Source organism: Anas acuta, chromosome 2, assembly GCF_963932015.1.
Source record: "Anas acuta chromosome 2, bAnaAcu1.1, whole genome shotgun sequence".
Classification (NCBI taxonomy): domain Eukaryota; kingdom Metazoa; phylum Chordata; class Aves; order Anseriformes; family Anatidae; genus Anas; species Anas acuta.
In genome coordinates this window covers 136,279,600-136,301,704 of record NC_088980.1, presented here as the reverse complement: position 1 = coordinate 136,301,704, position 22,105 = coordinate 136,279,600, and the positions used below count along the sequence as shown (strand labels likewise).

Here is a 22,105-nt window from a genome sequence, read left to right as displayed (position 1 = left end):
TATTTTTAGTTTGAACGCCAGCGGGTACATATTCAGAGGAAAAAATAACAGCATCCCTCCACACCCACTAGTTACAGTGGTGGTGCCAGGTGGGTGCTACTATAAATCTATTTGCTATCCATTTAGGAAGGTCAGAATTTAGTGAACTGGACTATACCAAGGACTGGTAGCTGTGCACTGATCATATAAAAGCCACTGAACACATGAAAGGAATTAGAGTAGATCACACATCAAACATTTCGGCCTGGTGCTTCCTTCCACTAGTCCTACAGGCAGGAAATGCTCTACATATCCTGTGAGGTGACCAGACATTTCGAAGCAGCCCTGTGCTCCAAGGGCTCTGGTACAGTCATTTCCTGCAAATAAGCTGACAAACTTTTGCAGTGCAGTTGTCTTCTAGACTTGTATCTGGACCACAGAATGAACGATCCTATGATGATAAGGTATGGTATGGTAAACTACAAAGTAATTTCAGCCTGTCAGGAAAAAAAAAAAAAAAGCATGAAACGAAACAAAGCTAAAGTTTGCAGCTGTGCATTTAGATGTCATCTGGTTTAATGACTTTTGTAACTTTATTGTTTAAATTCCTTAGCAAAAATAACAGCCTGAGCAAGTCTGAACTTTTAAAGATCAGTTTTTCATTTTTATACTGTTTAATGTTTAGACAGTTTGAGGAATCTCATTATATTTCTTAAGCATTCACCCAAATTCAGGGAGCATAGTATAAATATACAGTTGACAGACTGTATAAATGATAAGTATGCACAATTCCAAAGGAGGCTCTGTATGGTATTTTTGGATGCCAAATGTTTCTACGAAAAACAAGTGGAATAGAGTTTCTCTAAATAGAGTCAGTGAGGACTGAGCGTGAAGAGTGTAAGTGGAAGTCTGGGGTAGGTATGTTAGCTAAAAGAAGTCAAAATACAATGTAACCCAAACACTTTTATGCTTTTTGATTCATGGTAGAAATAATTTTACCTCAAAACTTAATGCTGTTTGGCTGTAAGAGGATCTTTAGTCTTGATTTCTCAAATATTTCACGTCTGCTTGGTTTACCATATAGCTAAGGTAAACAATCTTGTTATTCTGTCACTGCTTTCATCCTGTATTTTACTTTGGTTTAGTTGACCATTTCACCTAGTTTACTGATACAATACCTCAGTCTTCTCAGTTTTCTATAAATTGACCTGGAAATGTTGAGTTTCACCAAACACAGTTTTCATATTTTATGCACAGTATATCTTCAAGTGGTGCAGTACAGTCGGGTATGATGGTATAATCTAGAAGACATACTGTCCATAGTTTGCTTGATAAACTGACATGGGACGGGATTTCTTTTTGAAATACTGTATATCGAACTCATACCTATACATAAGTCAAATTCTGTACAAGTATTACTGAACATTAGAAATAAATACCATTTTTTTCCTTTATACTAAACAGCATCTACCTATCCATATTCTCAGTATAATAAATATAACAACAATTTCACAATTAAATAATAATAAATATTTAATAAAATAATACTTAATACTAATATTTAATAATAATAATAATAAATATTTAACATTTAAATATAATGATAAATTTATATTACCATAATAACGGTAATATATGGATGCAGCATATATAGTACAACACGAAACCACTCTAAATTGCAAATATTTAACTGCTTAACTTTCCAAGACATAATTCACATTTAACTTTGACATATATTAATCTCCCAAATGCCATATGTTTTTTTTTCTTTTTGCAGAATCATTGCATTCATATTGGCAAGTTGTAAACGTTTAAAAAATACTGAATATTATATTGTAAAATACCCCAATAATAGTGTGATACCAGTAATAGCCCAAACTACTGTTTTAAAGTCATTTTATGCTGAAAAAGATGAAACACTCATCTTCCTTAAAAATTATACTTAAAAAAAATACTCCTTTCCTGTAGTCCTTACAACGCCTTTGTCATTGAGTTAGACTTGATGATCCTTATGGATCCCTTCCAACTTGGGCTATTCTATGATTCTATGATTTAAGTGTTGTTAGGAAACTGTCCTAGTAGAAGACCCATCCCATAATCAATATGAAATATATTACCTTTAACATTTAAAACAGTACTGTCTTCCTTTACACCCCCTTAAACTATAGTTATTAGCATTTCCATATTCAGTACAAATTCAAGATAGATTGAGGGGTAGTTTACTTCTAAGAATGCTTTGAGAGGAAAAAAAAAAAGAAAAAGAAAGGTATAAATTTTCTGAATTGCTTGTCAGTGATTCTTAGACTGTAAAAGGCAGAAATTATTCATAATCCTATGGAAACAGAAGATATATTGCATGACATATATTTTATATCTCCAAAGATTTATCGTATGTATACGGAAAGAAAACAAAACATTACGAGTAGAAAGTCAACACAGCTTCAAACTTCTGCTAATCAGGTTGATACCAGAAGAAACTCTTAGAGCCATCTATACAAATCTGATCTTCCCGCATGAATCATTCTCTGATAAAATGAAGAATGGCATATTTTGTAAACATTATGAGCTATATGGGAGTAGTTATATCTTCACTTTTTGTGCCTTTTAAGGCTATAATGACATGACTAAGACATGCTACTTTTTATTGAATATTCTCATATACCAACTTATCCACAGGATGCATTTGGATCTCATTAGAAAATTTGGAATTCAGAGGAAACACGGGGATTCATTTTATTTAAAGTAATTTTGGACAAAAAACTACTTGAAGATAGTAAAACACTTAGGTTCAGCCAGACCTCCCCCAGCTCACAGGTTATGAAACTGCAGCCAGCTAACCACTGCTAGTCTATCGAAACTAGATGGTTCTGAATTGTTCTTGCGTTGACTTCTGCAATTCAATAAATACTGTGAAATGCGATAAATATATAATATGATCTTAGTATTTACTCCATTATTTCAGTCCATTACCAACGCATAAAAATGTACATTTTTGTTGTTGTTGTTGGAAGTGACCTTAAAGATCATCTGATTCCACCCCCCTGCCACGGGCAGGGACACCTCCCACCAGCCCAGGCTGCCCAAAGCCCCATCCAGCCTGGCCTTGAGCACCTCCAGGGATGGGGCATCCACAGCTTCTCTGGGCAACCTGGTCCAGTGCCCAGAACAAGCGAAGATAATCACCTCCCTCGTCCTGCTGGCCATGCTGCTTTTGAGGCAGCCCAGGATATGGTTGGCTTTCTGGGCTGCAAACACACATTGCCAGCTCATGTTAAGCTTCTCATCAACCAACACCCCCAGGTCCTTCTCCTTAGGGTTGCTTTTGATCCATTCTTTGCCTAGCCTGTATTTGTGCTTGAAATTGAAATTTATCTAGATTCACTAACATAATATATAAGACTTGAGTTGTCTCAAGAATGTACCAAGACTGGGACTGTATGGAAACATGAACACGAGCAAGCTCAGACCACTGACATGTTTTTGTAGTGGAATGGGGAAAATTAAGAGATGTTGAGACAGCTTTAGAAAAGGAAGTAAAAATCACCTAAGCAGCAAAACAGGGGCAAGTGACTGGCTGATAACCCAATTAGGAAGCTTATACATTTCCTGTTGAAAACACAATTACCTGACTTGAGAAAATCGAATTTGCTTTAAAGTTGATTTTTTTTTTTTATAGCAATACACTGTTTTTTTTAAACATTCACTCTCTTCCTGCTTCTAATTTAGGTTGCAAAATTTACTGGTTTCTCATGATATTGATAAACCTGTGAATGCCAGTTTCCTTTTGTAATTACCACAGTCTCCTCTTTAAACATCATGATGAATCTCTGCATAATAACTGCATCTACGGTATTGTGTTTTCAGGCAAGGAATTTGGTGTACTCCCACTCTTCCTAGTCCTTCTTCTTTCTCAAAGATGTTTTACCCTCTGAAATTGATTTTCCTAAGTTTTCTTCCTGGGTATTTGTACCTCTAAGTCTGACCTTTTCCCTTTGTGATTTAAGTTCAATTTTACTTCTTTTCTTCAGTTATGTCCTACATGTATGTAATGAATAAATCCTCAGTTAGAGAAGTTAATGCGAAATCATCAGTGTCTGTAAAATTCTACCACTGTAAGTAAGTTCACTGTAAGAGAGAATTACAGCCTTGAGTTCACATGCCTGTGGGCAGAAACTCTTGCTACTCAGACAGAAGCTAACCTATAGGCAAGACCTCAATTATAAAATAAATGATTTTTTGTTCCATGTCTAGAGCAAATTTTTTGTTCCTTCTAGAGCAAATTTAGTATTGATGAATTGCTAACTAGCATCCCAGCTTGCTTAAAGGCAAGCATGCTCATTTTAATTCTTACAGGAACGAAGAGTCTGAAAGGTAATTTTCTGAACTGCTGTTTCTCCTATCTTCTTTTCATAAAATGCTGGGACTTGAACAATCAAGACGGTGTTATCAAAACACAGGACAAAACACAAATTACCTGTTAAGTTTTCTCCTTTCTCTGTTCAGAGAATTCTGCTTGAACATAAAGTACAGAGTGCCCTTGTACTCCCTGCTCTTGTATTTTTCTGTATTGGATATTTATAGGATTCTTCTCAAATCCTTGAGAACCAGAAAAATGTAGTCCTGAGAACTTCCAGGATTCCTATGACATTATGATGGATTCTTTTTCCTCTCAGAAAAAGCTTTTGAACAGTCATCTCCATTGTGAAACCACCTCCCCACAATCATTTTCCGATTTTTCTCTGGCTTTAAGGGAAGACTGCAGGAGAGGAAAAGAGTGCTTCACTATACTATATTTTGACTTTGGAGATTATGATATACCTATTGAAGGTATTTCATCAGTTCTTTTAGGGACTTAAGGTAAAGCTTTTAATTATGTTGCTACTAGTGAACTCATTTCCTCTTTACAAGATCATTTCTAATCTTTCTCATAGCATGACTAACTGAATCACACCTAAAAGTCAAGCATATTCTCCTTGACATATTACCACCAAATAAAGTTTTAACGTATTAACATCGTTTGACAAGAGGTATAAAATTCCATGGAGATCTAGGAAGGCTTTCTTAAAAAGCCCAACCAAACAAGAGACTAAAGCCATTAAGAGGTATTGTGCACATCACAGAAAGGGACTCCCTCCCTCTCTCTCTCTCTCTCTTTTTCCAAACATTTTTAATTAATTTAGTGAAACGTTCAAAAGATGTGGAAGGATGCAGCAGAGCTCCAAGAGAGATCTCCCTGAAAAGTCAGTTTACAAATGAAATTCTGATACACAGAATTTACACAGGCTTAAAACCTGTAACAAAGCTATGAATATAAACAACACGTTTTGAGTTCCATTCCTTCGGTCAATTGTAAAACCACTAAATCTTTCATATTATTAACCGAATTACTGCAACTTAAATTTACAAGCAGTTATCTAAGATTGAAGTGACTAGATTTTTGTTTCTTCTGTGACAGAAAATAAATGGATAGCTTTTGTTTTGATAGCATACTACTGGAAATCCTTAACTGTGATACCAACAAACTGAAGTTCCTAAATATAAGCTTTTAGGAACTCAAAGACCACACTGTCTTAAAAGGGGTATTTATGTAAAAGTTTTTAAACATATTTTGAGTTTAATATATTAATTTGGAGTTTAATATATTAATGTATGTTAAATATATTTAGCAATATATTTAATAAATATATTAAAACGTGTTTTAAACATATTTTTAAACATATTTAAACATGTTTTTAAACATATTTCACCTTTAGAAGGTGAAAAACAGAACAAGTGGAATCTGGTAGGAAACTGACCTCAAAACTCATTGTTAGTACAAAAGTATAAAATATACGAAAATCATAAAGAATCGTAGGGGACAGGTAAAGGACATGACAAAAACAGCCGAAGCCTAAACTCAATAATATTCTTAATGATAATACTGTTGCTGAGGCAGCTTTTGGCAGCAGGACACAATACATTCTTAGAAGTCTACATCCCACCATAGGAAGCCACAGAATACACCATTGCTTTTTTAATCATTAAATAGAAAACCTTCACAGTAAATCAGTTGAAGCCTATTAAAGCCTACAGCATATACATGAAGCTGTCAAAGATGTTTTTGAACAGAGGTTTTACGTAAGCTCCACTTACAGTGCGATGTCAGGCAAGACTAATCCTCATCGACTAGAAAAATCCCTGTATATTTACAGTATCGACCACAAGGACTATGATTCTATTGTCAGGTAGTTCAAGAAACTCCACAAGGCACCCAAAACATACAAACGATGGTGGCTATGAAGAAAATTCAGTGTTTTACTTTCCGCCTGGAGCTAAAAGAAATATAAAATACTGCAAGGATAGTACGTAGATGCAGACATACACACAAACAAACGCCCCGCTCACTTGAGTGCCCATTTGGGGAACAGAAAATTTTGCAGCTGGATTTGCTAATGTGTTTCTGTTTCTTCTTGTTCTTTGAGAAACTGTCACATACAAAGATCAAATAATGCTATTCAATAGTGAAATACCTTTGGTTATCAGGAAAGTTCAAATCCATTCTGTTCCTATCTTGCAAAGACAGGATATATCTCTGTATGTATATTCCTATGTCCTACTCATATCACCTCTGAACCTGTTTCTATTTTACTTGCTGGAGAAAAACGATCAGACTATCATGTCAGAAGAAGGGAGTATCTGTGATTTATGTCAATCACTGACATTGAACTCAATGGAGATGCCTGACACTATCCCTGTATTTTATTACACTCAAACTACACTTGTGTTAGCCATTAACATACCAGCGTTAGCCGTTGCCTTCTCACAGGGACAAGAAACAAACAAAAAACCCAACAACTACCAAAAGCACCAGAGGGCATGAAAAATGTTTTGAGAGGCTGAAGAATGATAGATTTATCTTTGTGTCCTACAACTAACAGACCCCATAAGAATATATGAACCACTCCTCAAAAACAAACAAACAAACAAAAAACCCACAAATGAACAAAAACAACAACAAAAAAAACCTAATGGATTTATGTCTTTAAGGACACACACACACAAAGAATAGCCTCTGAAATGCAACAAGAACATTGTATATTACTTTTAAATCTGTATTTAACTGCATCATAATCAGGTTTAATAGCAACTAAGCATGACGTTTGTCTGTGCTTAGGGTTGTTGAGCACTCAGCTCTCTTGGAAAGTCAGTAAGGGCTGAGAATCATACTCACTTAAATAATACAATTTGAGTTCTTTACGATAACTGCAATTAGGCTTTAATTTTGCCATGGGAGCTTTGAATCGAGTCCCATGTTCACACATCTTTCCTGAACTAACTTAATATATAATTAGTCCATATATTTCTGAGAATCTTTTTTGTTAAATAATCAAAAACCAAAGTACTTAAAAACGTTAAATGGAAAAGACTTGAGCAAACTGTTTTTCAAAAGAAAAGATCTCCTATCCAAAAAGTAGTTTAAGAACTGTGGTATGAATTTGTCATAGATAAAAACCCTGTGAGGGACATCAGAGAACCCACAAATATCTATGGAATGAACCGCAATCTGTATACAGAAGTTAACAAATGTCTCATTACAAATGGGATATGGTTTTCCCAGTAACAGAAGCACAGAGCTTGCATTATATTTAACTTGAGATCCTGTCATAATTAAAAATACTACAAAGAAAAAAGTCTGCTTTATATATTGCTGGAAAATACTTTTCAACAAACAAAACAGTTGTTGAACAAAATGTGATGGAAATTATAATTACTCACAAACAACTGAGAAGAAAATTGTAATATAATAATAAGTTTTAAAAAGATTTCCTGAATTATTTTAGAATAAATTATTTACCACAGCCATGACCTTTGGATGTTAATTTTCACTATATAAGACAGAAAAAGTAAACTAGAAGTGGTCACATAATTATTTTATTTTATTTTAAGAATCAGCAAAGGAAACCCAGGGAAGAAAGCAAGGAGTTTACATGAAGTAAATGAACTTTACTGAACGTAAGTAACCTGTATAGGTGGACCACTCCATCTCTTAAAATGGCATTAATTCCTAAGGATCAACTAATTATTTTTTCCCACACTAATGGAAAACCAGACACTTCTTTCTCTTACTTCCCAGTATTTTATAGTAACAGGCAAAATACTAAAACTAAAGGTTAGAGAAACAGAAAGATTAAAGGGAGGTAACTTGAAAGAAGGAAAGAAATGTAAAAACTGCAATAATGTTGCTTTATGACATAAAACATACAACACAACTCACATAAATAACCCTACTTTTCAGATTTCCTTTTATTTTTCAGTTTTACAGCTTATCTGCAAAATTTTTCATTGCATTCAAGTTGCTGACTATCTACACTGTGAAAGGTATCCTGGGATTTTTAAATGCTATTTCATGTCCTTTTTCTTTGTCTCTGTGCCTTTTTTGTTTACCTTTTAAAACTGTTACAGTATGTTTAATAATGCCAATGCTCAATCTGAGAATTTTATTAAAATTCCTAGTTCATGGTGTCAGAATCTGTGCTGTGTTTCAAAAGGCATGAGCATGTTGGTGGATTAAGCTGCTGCAAGCCCAGGCTGCTGCAATCCTACTCTTTTGCCAGGGCTAATCCTTGTGTGATTATGCAATAAATGGGTTCAGGGGAATGACCTGACTGAAAGAAAAACAAATGCCCGATGCCTCCAAAACATTTTGAGCTCATTTAGCTCCCTCAGCCAGCTCTCTACGCACAAGTACAACCAGTAACACCACAGAGCTGCAAAGAGGAGCATGTCTTAGAAGAGCTTGAATTAAGATCTGCAGCCTAGGTGGGCACAAAACTCATTGTCCAAAGAAGACTTTGTCCAAAGTTGTGCTTTGAGTCCCTGCCCATGGCAGTGAGGTTGGAACTAGATGATCCTTAAGGTCCCTTCCAACCCAAACCATTCTATGATTCCAAGATCATGGCCAAAATAATATTAAAAGTCAACGATACATCCACTCTACTCTGGGCTTCTGCAAAGAAACTCAGGCAGTATCCAGTCTTCTATCTGTGTTGAATCAAGAATTCATATTTTTCAAACTTTTAGTTCTTCCCATATTTTCAAATGGGAGCCAATAGTTATACAACCAGATTTCAGCAAAGGAGGTGTGTTTTAGTGCTTTTTGAGGAGAAACAAAGACATAAGACTTCTAAGGGGTTCATTTAAAATGTGCAAAAACATTATGAAAGAAGAAGGAGAAGAAATGACTCTTCCTTGGTAGCAGAACACAAGAATTGCAAGAAACCTAAGGTCTCAATTAAAAAAAAAATAAATCAAAAAAATAAGCATAAAAATATACATAACATACATTTGAAGATTAGGAAATAGCAAGGCAAGTAGTTCAAAATAATGAGCAATTCAGTTTGTAAAATGGTAACAGAATATAATGAGAAGTTTAAATGGTTTAAAACTAACCGTAATTCAAACAATTCTTTGATTTTATTTTGATTGGCTTTGCTATAATAGGCTTCATCACAGCAGAATTGCAGCTTTTTTGTCAGGAAATGGAAAAAAACATGACTTTATACAGCACCTCAAAGCAGTACATACAAAGGAAATCATAATCTCTCCCCCACTCAAACACCATAAATACATTACAGATTTCTAAACTGAAGTTATAGCAATTTCACATGGAAAGCTCCATACGTGCTACAGCAAATGCTATGTAACTGTGTTAAAACAGTATTTGAGACAGTGAGAAATATCAGAAGACCAAGGAAACTGAGTTCAGGTTGCTGTGTCTCTTGAATTTAGTGTCAGCTTTGCAATAGTTAAGATCACCCACAGCTGAAAAACCTTGTTACAGAACAAAGTGTGGTGGACTGGCACAATAGAGAAAATGATGTCCTTGAGGAAGTTGCGCTTTACAACTGCTATTTTTGTCTGATCTACTGTCCAGTGATGGTAGCTTTCTTAAATAGTCACAGAAAGGGAGTAGACACTATGAAAATTACATAAAATATGATATTGAACACTTTGCAGACTCTTTTTCTCTCATGCCTTTCTCCCAAGTTCACAGCCCAACTGGCTGACCTGAGAATTTCACAATTTGAACTCACAGTCTGAAAGCCTTTCCCACTTTAACACAAAATTATACAGTTATTAGTGAGAATGAGCTACACCTAAATAATGAAACAATCATAACCACACTGTAAACTCAAAAGCTTTACCACAAAAACTTAATGCAGTTGGCTGGGGCACTGAGATCTTCACTCTACTGCAGCGACTCCTTCACCAACTAGCAAAGGGAGTGAGGCAAACAGCCAAAACAAGGCCTGTACATGGAAGATGAGGTAATCACAATCTTATTTGCCTGCCGAAATGTGTGTGCGGTCATCGCTGGTCAGTCATTGACCTGGAAGTGGCACACAAGGCTTGGGATACCACTGTATAGCACTGCACTGCTAACCAACAAGCACCTCCACGAGGGGCCCAAGCTTATGGTGATGCTCCTCACCATATCTCCACATAGGAGTTCCTCCAAAAGCATCTGGGGAAGTTCCCATGATCTTCTACATCAAACCTGAAGGAATTTGAGAGATCTTTGAAGAAATCGCTGCCAGCCTCTGGGTCTGCACTTTCTGTCACAGACAAGCAAATCTCTGTGAACCTCCATGAAATTAACTTCATTCCTCCTCCCCACTCCCCATGAAGGGCTGCGATGCTGCTAGGGTGAAGAAGACATTTGTGCAGATACCTCAGCCAAACCAGGAGCAGTGTACTCAACTGAAAACAAGGAAAAACTTTGCAGATAACACTGATATATGAAGTTAGTAAAGCGGAAATGAAAGTAACAATAAATAATGGGGGGAGTGCTATTTTTAATCTTAAAACCTTTTCTTTTTTTTTTAATGTATACATTGCATGAGAGTTACTAGGAGACTTCAAAAAATAACTTCAGCAGTTTAATGGATTTCACCTTTGCTGTGTTTGAATGAATTGGTTAGTTGTGTGAATAGATTCTTTATTGACATTTACTTGACAGTTTATTTTCCTGACATATTTAATAAGGTTTACGAAACAGCTGCCCTGATTAACAACAAATGGATGTTTAAATGACATAATAATGGCCATGCTCTTTGATAGCAGTGCTTCTATAAAGCTTGTTTCAATTTGTTTTCCATGAGGAACTGCACAAAGAAATTCAAAATCATTGTAGGAATCAGAGGAAAAAATTCAGTGCTACTAAGTGAAAGAGAAAATATAAAGTGGGTCTGTGGATTGAAAACACGGTGATTAACCCAATGAAATTCAGGAGAAAAGTTGTAGGAATCCTTTACTAATTTTGACATGTATTTTATTTTCAACCATCAGAGTATAAGGGAAAGAAATGATTTTTAAAATATGTATTTAGCCAAATTAGATATGTATTATTGCAGTTCCAGTAAAACACTCAGTTGAAGAAATCTCAAATAAAAATAAGATTGATGGTTAAAGCTGAACATTTTAAAAAGTTGAATTCCAACTATAAATGAAGCTTTGAATAGCTCTTGGTATTAGATAATTAACAAGCTACATTTTTGAAATTAAATGGGCAGTTCCAGCTGTTATTTTACAATTAGTTTCCACTGAGGGTTTTAAATTAATAACTGCTGCAACAGCCTCAAACATGCCAATGTTAATTAGCAGTGATGTTTCCATGTAATGCTATCCATATATATATGAATATTTTACTGGGGGAAAGGTCTAGGTAGACTTTTTTTCCCCTCCACTAAAGATAGAAGAAGAGACAAATGTAAAGCAGGAAAATGTTACTTCCAAACAACTCCAGACAGAAGTTCAGGAAATGTACGCAAAGGAAAGATGACTTTCCTAAACTCTTTATGCAAAACAAAACAAAATAAAAAAACAAGCAGCTAGGGTTCAGCTACCGTAGCAAAAAGCAGTATTTCGAACCTAAGAGCTAATGGGAATAATTTGACTTAAAACCCAATTTGATAAATAATAAAGCTAAGATTATTAAACACAAAATAAAAGAGTATTTTTGATTTTTTTTTTAAGTAATACTGTAAATGCCTCTTAATCAAAAAAGCCTTAAAAAAAAAAAAACAACAAGTGTATTGATCAATAAAAGCATACTCATCTAAATTTCAAAAACTTAGAAGATAAGTTGGTAAGTTAGAGGAGCAAATTTAAAACATTCACTGTTACAGTATTTTTTATTGCCTTAGTACAGAAAGAAAAGAACTGAACTTGATGTTAGTGTAACCCTGCTTCACAGTTTCTATGTGATTCATGAAATACCTCTCCTTGAAATACTGAGATTTTTTTTCTAAAAGTTATTTTAATATATTACCTCTGCTGTTTGAAAAATTCTGAAATTAAAGAAAAACTGCAATAAAAAGTTCAAGACACACTGTACTTTTCCTAATTCCTTATGACACAAATGCACATTTTAATAAGCTGCTCACATTTCCATCAAAATCTATGTATGCACTTTATTTATGCAAAAAAAAAAAAAAGGAAAGAAGCTCAGGTTGGCATTAGCTACTGCCCTGTTTGCCTACCAAATACACTTCAATAAAGTATTTAAAAAAAAATGAAGTAAAATGGAAAATAAGTTTTATTAGAGCCTTTATAAAATAATCAACTCTTAAATGGAAATGATTAGGCATGTATTCCTGGAATCATTTAGTTATCTGAATACTAAACGTTTATGCAAAAACAGAAGATTTTTTTAAAGTGTTAATTGGTTTGAAAAGGAAAACAAAGAATTAGCCTTATTGTTCATACTATAGTTGTAGAAATTCTAAGCTTTTTATAACAATAATTTAAAGGTACGGTTTTACAAATGTAAATATGGTCCCACAGTAATTTAATACTGAACAAAAAATGTTTCTGAAGAAAAGATGCTTATAGATGTGGGTGCTGCTGAAAAGTTTTGAAAAGCATTTGATTTTCCAAACCACATTTGAAAGAAAAAACAGATTTCCACACAGATTGCTGGCTGTGTCTGCACTTCTTGCATAAACTCCTTCCATCATTCTTTCCTTCCTCTCACTCCAGCACTATCAGCACAGGCATACAAAATTGTTTACCACTGCTTTTTTCACTAAAGGACTTTTGTTAACCAATTACGGGATTCAACGATAGTATAGGTATGTTCTAGATAAAGTTCCATGAAATAAAGATAGCAGATACAAGAGAAATAAGATTGTTTTGTTATTTGTAAATGTTTGAGTTATGAAACAGTGGAAAACAGTGAGGTACAAAAATGAAAAGCAGTAGATGAGATATATTTACAACAGAAAGACTTGTACTGATGAAAGGTTTTAAGAAAAATGCTAAATAATTTACAGCTATCTTTTCATGATTATACTCTTCACATGTAATTTGGGGGGAGGGAAGGGGGGGAGTAAAGAATTTCCATTTTACATTCACAAATTGAAAACAGTCCAAGTACTGCTTTATGCTTTGATCTATGAAAGATCTACACATGAAAATGACCATGGAACATTCAGACCTGGACTATTAAGCTTTGATGTATGACATGAATGAAATCCTTGGATCTCAAAAATGATGAATCCGGAGTGTGGACAACAATTAGATTCTTTATTGGCCAAGCTGAGGAAAGCTTATGATTCTACTCACCTAAATCGCCCAAACTTGATGGTTTAGTAACACTTACACAGCAATTCATAAACCAGGCCTCCAACACCACCAGTCTGCATTCTCTGTGCTTTTTGTCAGACGTTTCTTTCTTTGTCTCAACAAACTCCGTTAATGCGACGCTATGATATTTTACCTCAAATTTATTTCACTCTCTCTGTTCATGGATATTCCCTACAATTCTATTAATTAGTCGTTCATGTCAGAGCTTGAAAAAAAAAAAAGACCGTCTTGGGGATGACTGGCAATTATCCATATAATTGAGCAGGCAATTTACAGTCTTTGTTATAATGGGGACCTTATCCTGAAGTAGAACTAAATTCAATCTCAATTTCAACTTTGTGCTCCTTCATATTATATTTAAGTGTGGGTTTATTTCCTTTTATATCAGTTGGAGAAACAGAATTGCTGGGTCCTGTGATGGAGTTTTCTTACTAATACTCCCTAATCCTGACGGTAGCTTAGCACAACTAGTGTTATTCCCCGTCATAAACCCCCAACACGCATAGATTTTTTAAAAACCCAGTCCCTTTTATGTTAGCTTTCCACTGATTGCACTAAGCACTGTTTGTATATACAGGAAAATATTATTGTAATCTAAAAAGGTGACAAAAGACAATGTGAGATAATTGAGCAGAAAACTGGTTAAGATGACTACAGACACATTTGATTAGTTCCACTTCTTTAGAGCATTATAATTTATTCACGCTGATATTCCACATTAGTCACTTTTATTAAAAGAGAAAGAACTGAGGAAACGACAAAGGGAAAACACATGAAGACACACAAAGAAGGAAATGTGGCCTTCTGGAGCTACCCCAGGAGATGATGCTTTGTTTACCACAGCCATCTCCATGCATGGAAAAGGATCCTCTGGTCTGGTGCCCTCATAATTGCTTTATATATATATCAGTCAAAAGCCTTTTTTTGTTTGTTTGTTTGTTTTTGGGAAGTGATTATCGTTTGTCTGGAGAAAGACATGAGCCACTCAGCCTAAATTGCACTGAGGAAGGGGTTGGACTAGATGAACTAGAGAAGTCCCTTTTTACCATTCATAAATTCTATGCTTTGCTTTGCTTTTTCTTCAACAGAATCAGCAACACAGCTACTTTTAGTACATGCACACACACATACATATATGTTTTTAGAGAAATGCTCACTGCTAGAAAGAAATTTTAAATGATATCCTGCAAAGCAAACAAACTTGCTACTAACACCACAATGGTTTGTGAATGAGCTTTCTCATCTCAGCACTCTTCCTCCCGAAAACTGCCAGAACTTTCTCTGTTCTGTAAAATGTACTTGAAATTGGCAATTTCAAAAGTTATTGCAAAACAAACACAGCATGATCACACAAGGTAAGAAATTGACCACGTCATCTTTTCCTTCTGTGACCTGCTGAATCATCTCCGCCTAGTAGCCCCCTAGTCTTAAGTTTATTATGATCAGATAGTTAAAACCACAAAAACACAGTTGTCTCCTTCACTGGTTCAGCAGAAATTTCATTTGCTCTGAGTAAATGACTCCTCCACAGTTCTAATTCACTGCTCTGCTCTCTCTTTTGCCAAGCTAGGCAGCTGTCTCATCTGCATGCTCATCCAAAATCTCCTTTATTCCGCTCCCATGCCCCCATCACAAGACCTTTGGGCTCTGCTGCACAGAACAGTCAGTCCCTTGACAAGAACACCTGATTCTGGTTGTGCTTGTTGAAGACAAACACACCTTAGCTGGGGATTAAGAATCATAAAGTCACGATGAATCATTAAAAAAACACAAACTCCTAGGACTTAGGAGGAAAAAAAAAGGAGAAATTGTTTCTCACTGTGACCCATACGGTGTAGCTGTACTTCTTTCTGGAGTGCTGTATTTACTGTTATGGTATACAACATCTTTGTCTGCTATAGTTATTAATAGGTCTAAAAAATTAGATCATTTTCAATTGGAGGAAATAGTTATTTTTAGACTAATTTTTATATGGTAAAAGAAAACTGAAGTTACTATGTCAATAAATTTCTTTCTAACTCGCAATAATCACCTGAAAAAATATTTGTGTCCAAACTTTTGGGGCACATTATGTTTCCAACATTCCATTTTCTATTTAGTTCCCTCTCCAAGTCAAGCAAGTAAACTATTTTTCCTAAGACACAGATGGAGACATTCAGCTCACAAGGCCCGGTTTCATTTAATATGACCCGCAGCCATACCAGATTTACCTTTCATGCACTGATACTCTGTTAATGCTAAACGAGCACTTCCAGTTTTTCATGTATGAATTTAATGGGACAAATTCAAAAGATATTTGGAAATTCTATTCAGCCATTAGCCATGAAAAAGTTTCTCAGCCTTTCCTAAAAGAACAGTTTCTAAAAGAGACACAAAAATTCTTCTTTCTCATGAAACACAACTAGTGACATTAATTGCATGTGGTTGTAGTTCAGACCTAAACAGAAGACTGTTTAAACCAAAGTGACACCGCAAATTAAGTTTGAATCCCCACTCCAGAAACACTGTAAAGACAGTGGTTCAGACAATGATTTATTTTCTTTTATTCTATTAAAAGCAGCAGTAGTAAATTAGAGGAGAAGAGAGGTTGGAAAAAGAGGGAAGATGACATGTTGGGATTATTAGAATGCTGTAGCAGCTAATTCTTCAGTAATCAACAGGCTGCTGTAAGGGTTTGTTTAAGCATCTCTTAAGCTGGGTATTGTACTACTTGTACCTCCGTTGATATTTACTAAAATCTTTCACCAAAAGTCACGAGTTACACATTGTGAGCTTCTTCATTTAACTATATAACTTTTAAGCATTTTGTATCAGCACTACGATTCTCCTGTTACACATTTTTGGTATTCAGTATCTTATACCATGGGCAGGTTAAAAAAGGCAAATACTGCATAACATATGAAATTTGGTATTTGGAGAACAGGATACTAACACCAGGCCTAAGTGTTAAAAACATCCCAATATCCCAACATTTTTTTTTTCCCTTTGAATATTGATTGCGTGGCCCGCCCTAACAATCCAAAAATGTTTGCATTTCGTTACCTAATTTTCCAAAGAAAAACTGGCAAATGATGAAGTGAACACCAGTCAATGCCACTGGTCAAACACCAGTGATTGTCACGTAAGAAAATGCACACGTACCTTCAACCATGCGTCTGTAACTACAGTATGTTCCAAATCAAAGCATATGTAATTAGAAAATGCATTCATTTCAATCCCAAACTGGAACCTTACTATTTTGTGATAAAAATATTCACTGATATTGCTAGAAAGTGTTGAGTCTTGCTTAAACACACCAAAATAGTAATGCCCTTCCCAAAAACAAAAGACCACCCACTACCAACTTCAATATTGTCTCATAAAATTCTGCAAGTAACTTGACACTCTGCCCCAATGTGTTTTAAAAACACTAAAGCTAGGATAATTGGATGATTAAAGGAACAAAGATAAGACTGAGTCTTTTGACAGCTTCTGAGAAATGAGAACGCTCAATGAAGTTAGAGAAAATTTCTGAAAATGGCAGACATTTCTCAGAAAAAGACATACAAAGCATATGTTGTGAGGCTGGTCATAAAGAAATCAGTAACATTCAGATGAGAGACGCCTGTGGCCCAGTGCTTATTTCTACCTTACCCCGTTAGTGCCTTGGTTTCTAAAGGAAGACTGGAGCATATCATAAAACTATGAAAACCAAACATACACTGCACAAACCTAATCCAGGATATTTATATATATAAGACCCTGAGACACATAATGCAAAAGAGTAGCAGAACCTTTAAGCAGTTGAGTGACTTCTGGTTTGGCCAGCACAGAATGTTTGCATTTCAGGTAAAGCCACAGCTGCAAAGGTATCAGCCTCAAGAATGTAAACTGGCATAGCTTCATCGACCTTGAGGTAAATGGCATCCCTCCCATTGCTGATGCACTGACTTGTGATGTGTATACATGGAACATTACACAGTTCACCTACCTGACAGAAACTACCTTACTCTAGCTGGAACTTGCAGATTCCATTTTTTGACAGGGGATTTTGCTGACGAACTACTAGTTGCAGAGAGAAGAGTGCAACCTACTTTGATTTTCGCAGCTCTCAAAGCAGAAATCAGATGTGAGTCTTCTTAGATAGGAGCAGGGTAGAAGCAGGGAGATCCTTTACAAATATCAGGAAGATCTTTTTTGCCTGTGGGCACACTGAGGGTTGGATCAGGCCTTGACACCCAGAACAGCTGGTGCCAGGCTTAAGATTTCTTCCATAGGAGCTCAATAATAAAATAGATACAGGACTCATTTAAAAAACAAAACAAAACAAAATGACCCTATTATAAACTACTATAAGTAAACATACAAGCAAATACAATATTTTAAGCATCTCCAAATGGAAATATGAAGAAAAAGACTTCCAACTTCTAAGTGTTCTGAAGAGAAACTGGAAATATTTCATTGGTCTCCTAAAAATCCTAGTCCCGACAAAAAGTAAAACTTGCTGTCATTTTCTAGGCAGTAAATGTTTTACTGCTGGGAAAAGATTTTGATGTTTGTAATTTCTATTGAAGAGCACTATGAAGTAGTTAAAAATATTGCCACATCTGAAAAACAGACCAGCAGGAAGTATAAGACACTTGTTCATCTGTATTTCTGTGACTTTTCTCACTTGGTATTATTTGCAACCATACTTTCATGTCTGGCAACAGTGCCAACTCTACTAAGGATCATATATTACTTTTATCATGTTGATTACATATGTTCCCCAGTTTTGCTGCCTATATATGATTAGTGTGGTTTGCACATACTTAGTGACACAATCCAGAGCATGACATTTTCACAGAAAGTATGTTTACTGGGAAAGAGTTCCTTAGAAGTTTGCTTTCCTTTACAGCTTTGATCTACGTGACATCAAGAATCCTACGGTTTGAATATGTGTTTACCATTTATATTATTAAGATCTATCTCCTTCACACTATATGGCTACTGAGCATTTTGGTAGTTACAAAAAATTCCTTTTCTCTTAGGTGAATTTAGTAGCTGAATAAAAGAAAGCCTCTTAAAATGTTCTCATCTGTGAGCTTAAGCTGTGTAATGACTTGACATTTAAATTCTGTTATTCATCAGCACTTCACAGAAGAACTTGATTTGTCTAAATGGATTTGAAAGCCCACAAGTGAAGAAAATCAGAAAAACCTGGTTTTGAATATCAAAAGATTGTATGTGAAAAGTATTTTTACAGGCTGCACGTACCCATTTTATTGATCAATTAACTTCTCCCAAAATGAATTTTTCTGAGACTATGAAAAAACAAACCCTTCCCCCACCACTTACTGATAAATGTCTTTTCTGAGCACAGCTCTGCTAAGAGGGTTGTCAGCCTGGGGAGCCATAGAGACAGATCCAATCTTGAGAACCAAAGTGTCTTCTTTAATTGCTGGATTAGCTGTAGTTAGGAGAAGAGAAATATGTGTTTGATTAAAAGTCAAATGCATATAGCATGGAAAAATTATTTCAAAAAAAAAAAAAAAAGAACCACCTATAAGAATGTCTGTTAAGGATTCGGTTCTGCTTAGGAGCAACAACTTTGCAACAGTAATTAAAAAAAACCCAACACCTATAAAAACAGTATTGTTGTTGTGATATATAAAAGACAAAGCTACTGTCATTTAACTTCCCCACAGTTTTATCATGCAACTCAATCCTGACCTGTGACTTTCTATTTTCTCTAACAGCTTTTTTATTTCAATATTTTTTTTTCCATGTCTTGTAGTAAACAAACTCCGTGAAGTTTGCTTCTGCTTAGAAGACTACTGGACAGTTGGGAAGCTCTTGAGAACATGTAATGCAGGCTCAGAGTTCAGCATCCGAAGTGCAATGGTTCACTTCAACACCAGTGTGACACATGGCAAAGATGGAACAATATCACACTTGCTCCCATGTTCAGCAAGAAAAATTCAAAATTCAGCAAGACTCTCTTACAATGAGTTTGTTAAGCAGATATTAAAAAAAATAATAAAAATCACAGGATTCACAGAAATTCCAATAAAATATTTTGAAAACATTGTAGGGGATACCACAGTAAATATGCAGTAGAATGGTAACACAAGCTACAACACATAACTTAGACACGAACATAAGGGATTTGCTTAAAAGGACCTCATCTATTTAAAAAGCAAAAGTGAAATCCTTCAGTCCCCAAAGCAGATCAAAAATCATATACAGATGCTTTGGTTGCTAGAACAAGGGTAGAAAAAGTTAAGTTGACAACAAAATCCTGTTTGTTACTAATTCAAAATAATTTTTCAATTTGATATTAAATATACTTCAGATTCTAAGTGTAACGTTATGGCAAATGCCTTATTCTGAGATTTGGTTTTTAATAAAACATATTTTAGGGTAAGAATTGTCATTTGGCTCTGACACTTAGCAAAGCCAAATAAACACAGAACTATTAATTATGGTCTCTATTATGTAAGCTTTTTAGGATTATTATTATTATTATTATTTTTAAAGGCTGGCATGCTTTTTTTGTGTACAATTTTACTTCAGGTTAAGAAATTAAGTTTTATGATTAAACCAGAAAGAATTACAAGCATTAATATTTTCATCTGGTTTGTGATGAGTGGTTATCTGAGTCATGACTTAGGGTGACGAATCCCTGTCTCCATTCACTAACCTATGAAATCTCCTATTAGCTTTCTGAAACATGGAAATAACATACTAGATGCACTAGAAATGGACATGATACTCTGTCATCTGCCCTATGCAGAAGTACAGCTATCTCCCTCCTTTCTTTTCAGTAAGTCCACTGTGACTCTCGGCCTCTTTTCAGCCTCTGCTTTCCAGGAAACAGTCTCCAGTCCTGAAGATGTAGTCTGCATAATCTTCTACTTGATATGTAACTTTACCATATGAATAATTATCATATTTTTTACAAGCAGTGCTGTAAGTGCAGTGATCCAGATGCGTGCCCTATAGAGTCCTTAACATTATCTTTCCTGGGAAATTCTTACAGCAATGATTTAATATTTACTTTCATATTATTATATAGCAATTTTACTTACTACTCCCAACTGAAAATAATTTTTCAGACCTTTAGTCTTTTAATATTTCCACAGACATTAAACTGGGATAGATTTAAATTAGAATACCAAGAGACATGGAGTTAAACTCTTTAGGAAAGTCTAAGCATATCAAATCTTTGCAAACATTTTATCAACAGGAATTGTATCCATTGTAAAAGAATGGAAATCAGATGTATTTAAGCAGACTGATTTTCTATAAAATCATACTTATTATCATGTAGTAAATATAAATCTTTATTAACTGAATCTTGTAATAGATTTTTCCTTTATGTTTTCCAATGGAGAAATAAAGTTACCTCTCTTAATTTTATTTGAACATTTCACTTTTCATTTTAACAGGTACACCTTCAGCTGTCTAAAACCTGCTATTCCAAGGCATGTTAAAAATTAACCTCAGAAGACCAAGATCCTTGAGCACAAGTTATTCAGTCTGACCGATTTGAAACTGTTTAATAGTAAGCAAGGAGGATGTTACAGACCAGATGTTATGACAGACTTCAAAGTACAGAGTCATGCTCATGTGACAAGAATATATCACTCCTACAAATGCAGGACATACGTTTATTCGGCATGCTGCCTTTTCTTTTTCACTATCAACAAATTTATCATGTCCATTCTAGTGACTCCTGATATTTTGCTCCTAGTACATATTAAAAATATTTTTTATTGTCCTCAAACCAGCCAGATGCAGATTTTCGTCGTCTGTACCACTTATCAGCTTTATGCAATTTACATGTTTTTATTGGATTTTTAGTGGCTGTCATACAGTATTTCTTCTTTCTATTTGTTATATATAGTTATATAGTGTGTAAACTCCTGAGGAAAAAAACCTACAATTTTGATTATTTTTTTAATGTTTGGGTACTTCACTTCAGAAGTTCAGTTTTGGACTGAAAAACTAAAGAACAATTTGCCTTTTTAAAAAACAAAAATGCACCACACTTCTGTATATGAATCGCAATTACATGTGTTTGGTGGGAGAATCGTTTAGGTAACTACCTCTAATTATAAGGTATGAGATGCAGACAATGGAATAAAAGACAAACCAAGATCACTGCTTCTCTGCTTATATTGCAGCAATCACACAACTCTTCTTGGACTAAACTCTCTTAATCAACAGATGATGAATGAAGTCATATGGGTGTATATATCCATAATATTTAACAATTTTGATCTAGCACACCTGTAACATGGGTCATGTTCAACACTTACACCACATTATTGTTTCTAAATTCTATAGGGCTTGAAGATAATAAGCAGTAGAAGATAGAAGTGAGTTATTTCAATTCAGAAACAGATGAAAGTTTGGAAGAACGGGGACTGAAAAATGAAATGAAAGGAGAATGGAACTGATTTTCATATTGATGACATTTCAGAAGTTTCCACTGGAAGAGATTAATTGACTTTGTTATTAGTTTAGTAAAGATAAT

General features: G+C 34.9%; 1 protein-coding gene across 8 annotated transcripts in view; it reads right to left on the bottom strand.

Annotated features, from left to right (window-relative positions):
* Positions 1–22,105, bottom strand: part of VPS13B (vacuolar protein sorting 13 homolog B) — a 459,168-nt gene that overhangs the window by 174,456 nt on the left and 262,607 nt on the right. For all 8 annotated transcript variants that reach the window (XM_068672350.1, XM_068672346.1, XM_068672349.1 and 5 more), the window contains one exon: positions 18,922–19,033. In XM_068672350.1, the coding sequence (XP_068528451.1) occupies positions 18,922–19,033 (112 nt within the window). The remainder of the gene's footprint in view (positions 1–18,921; positions 19,034–22,105) is intronic.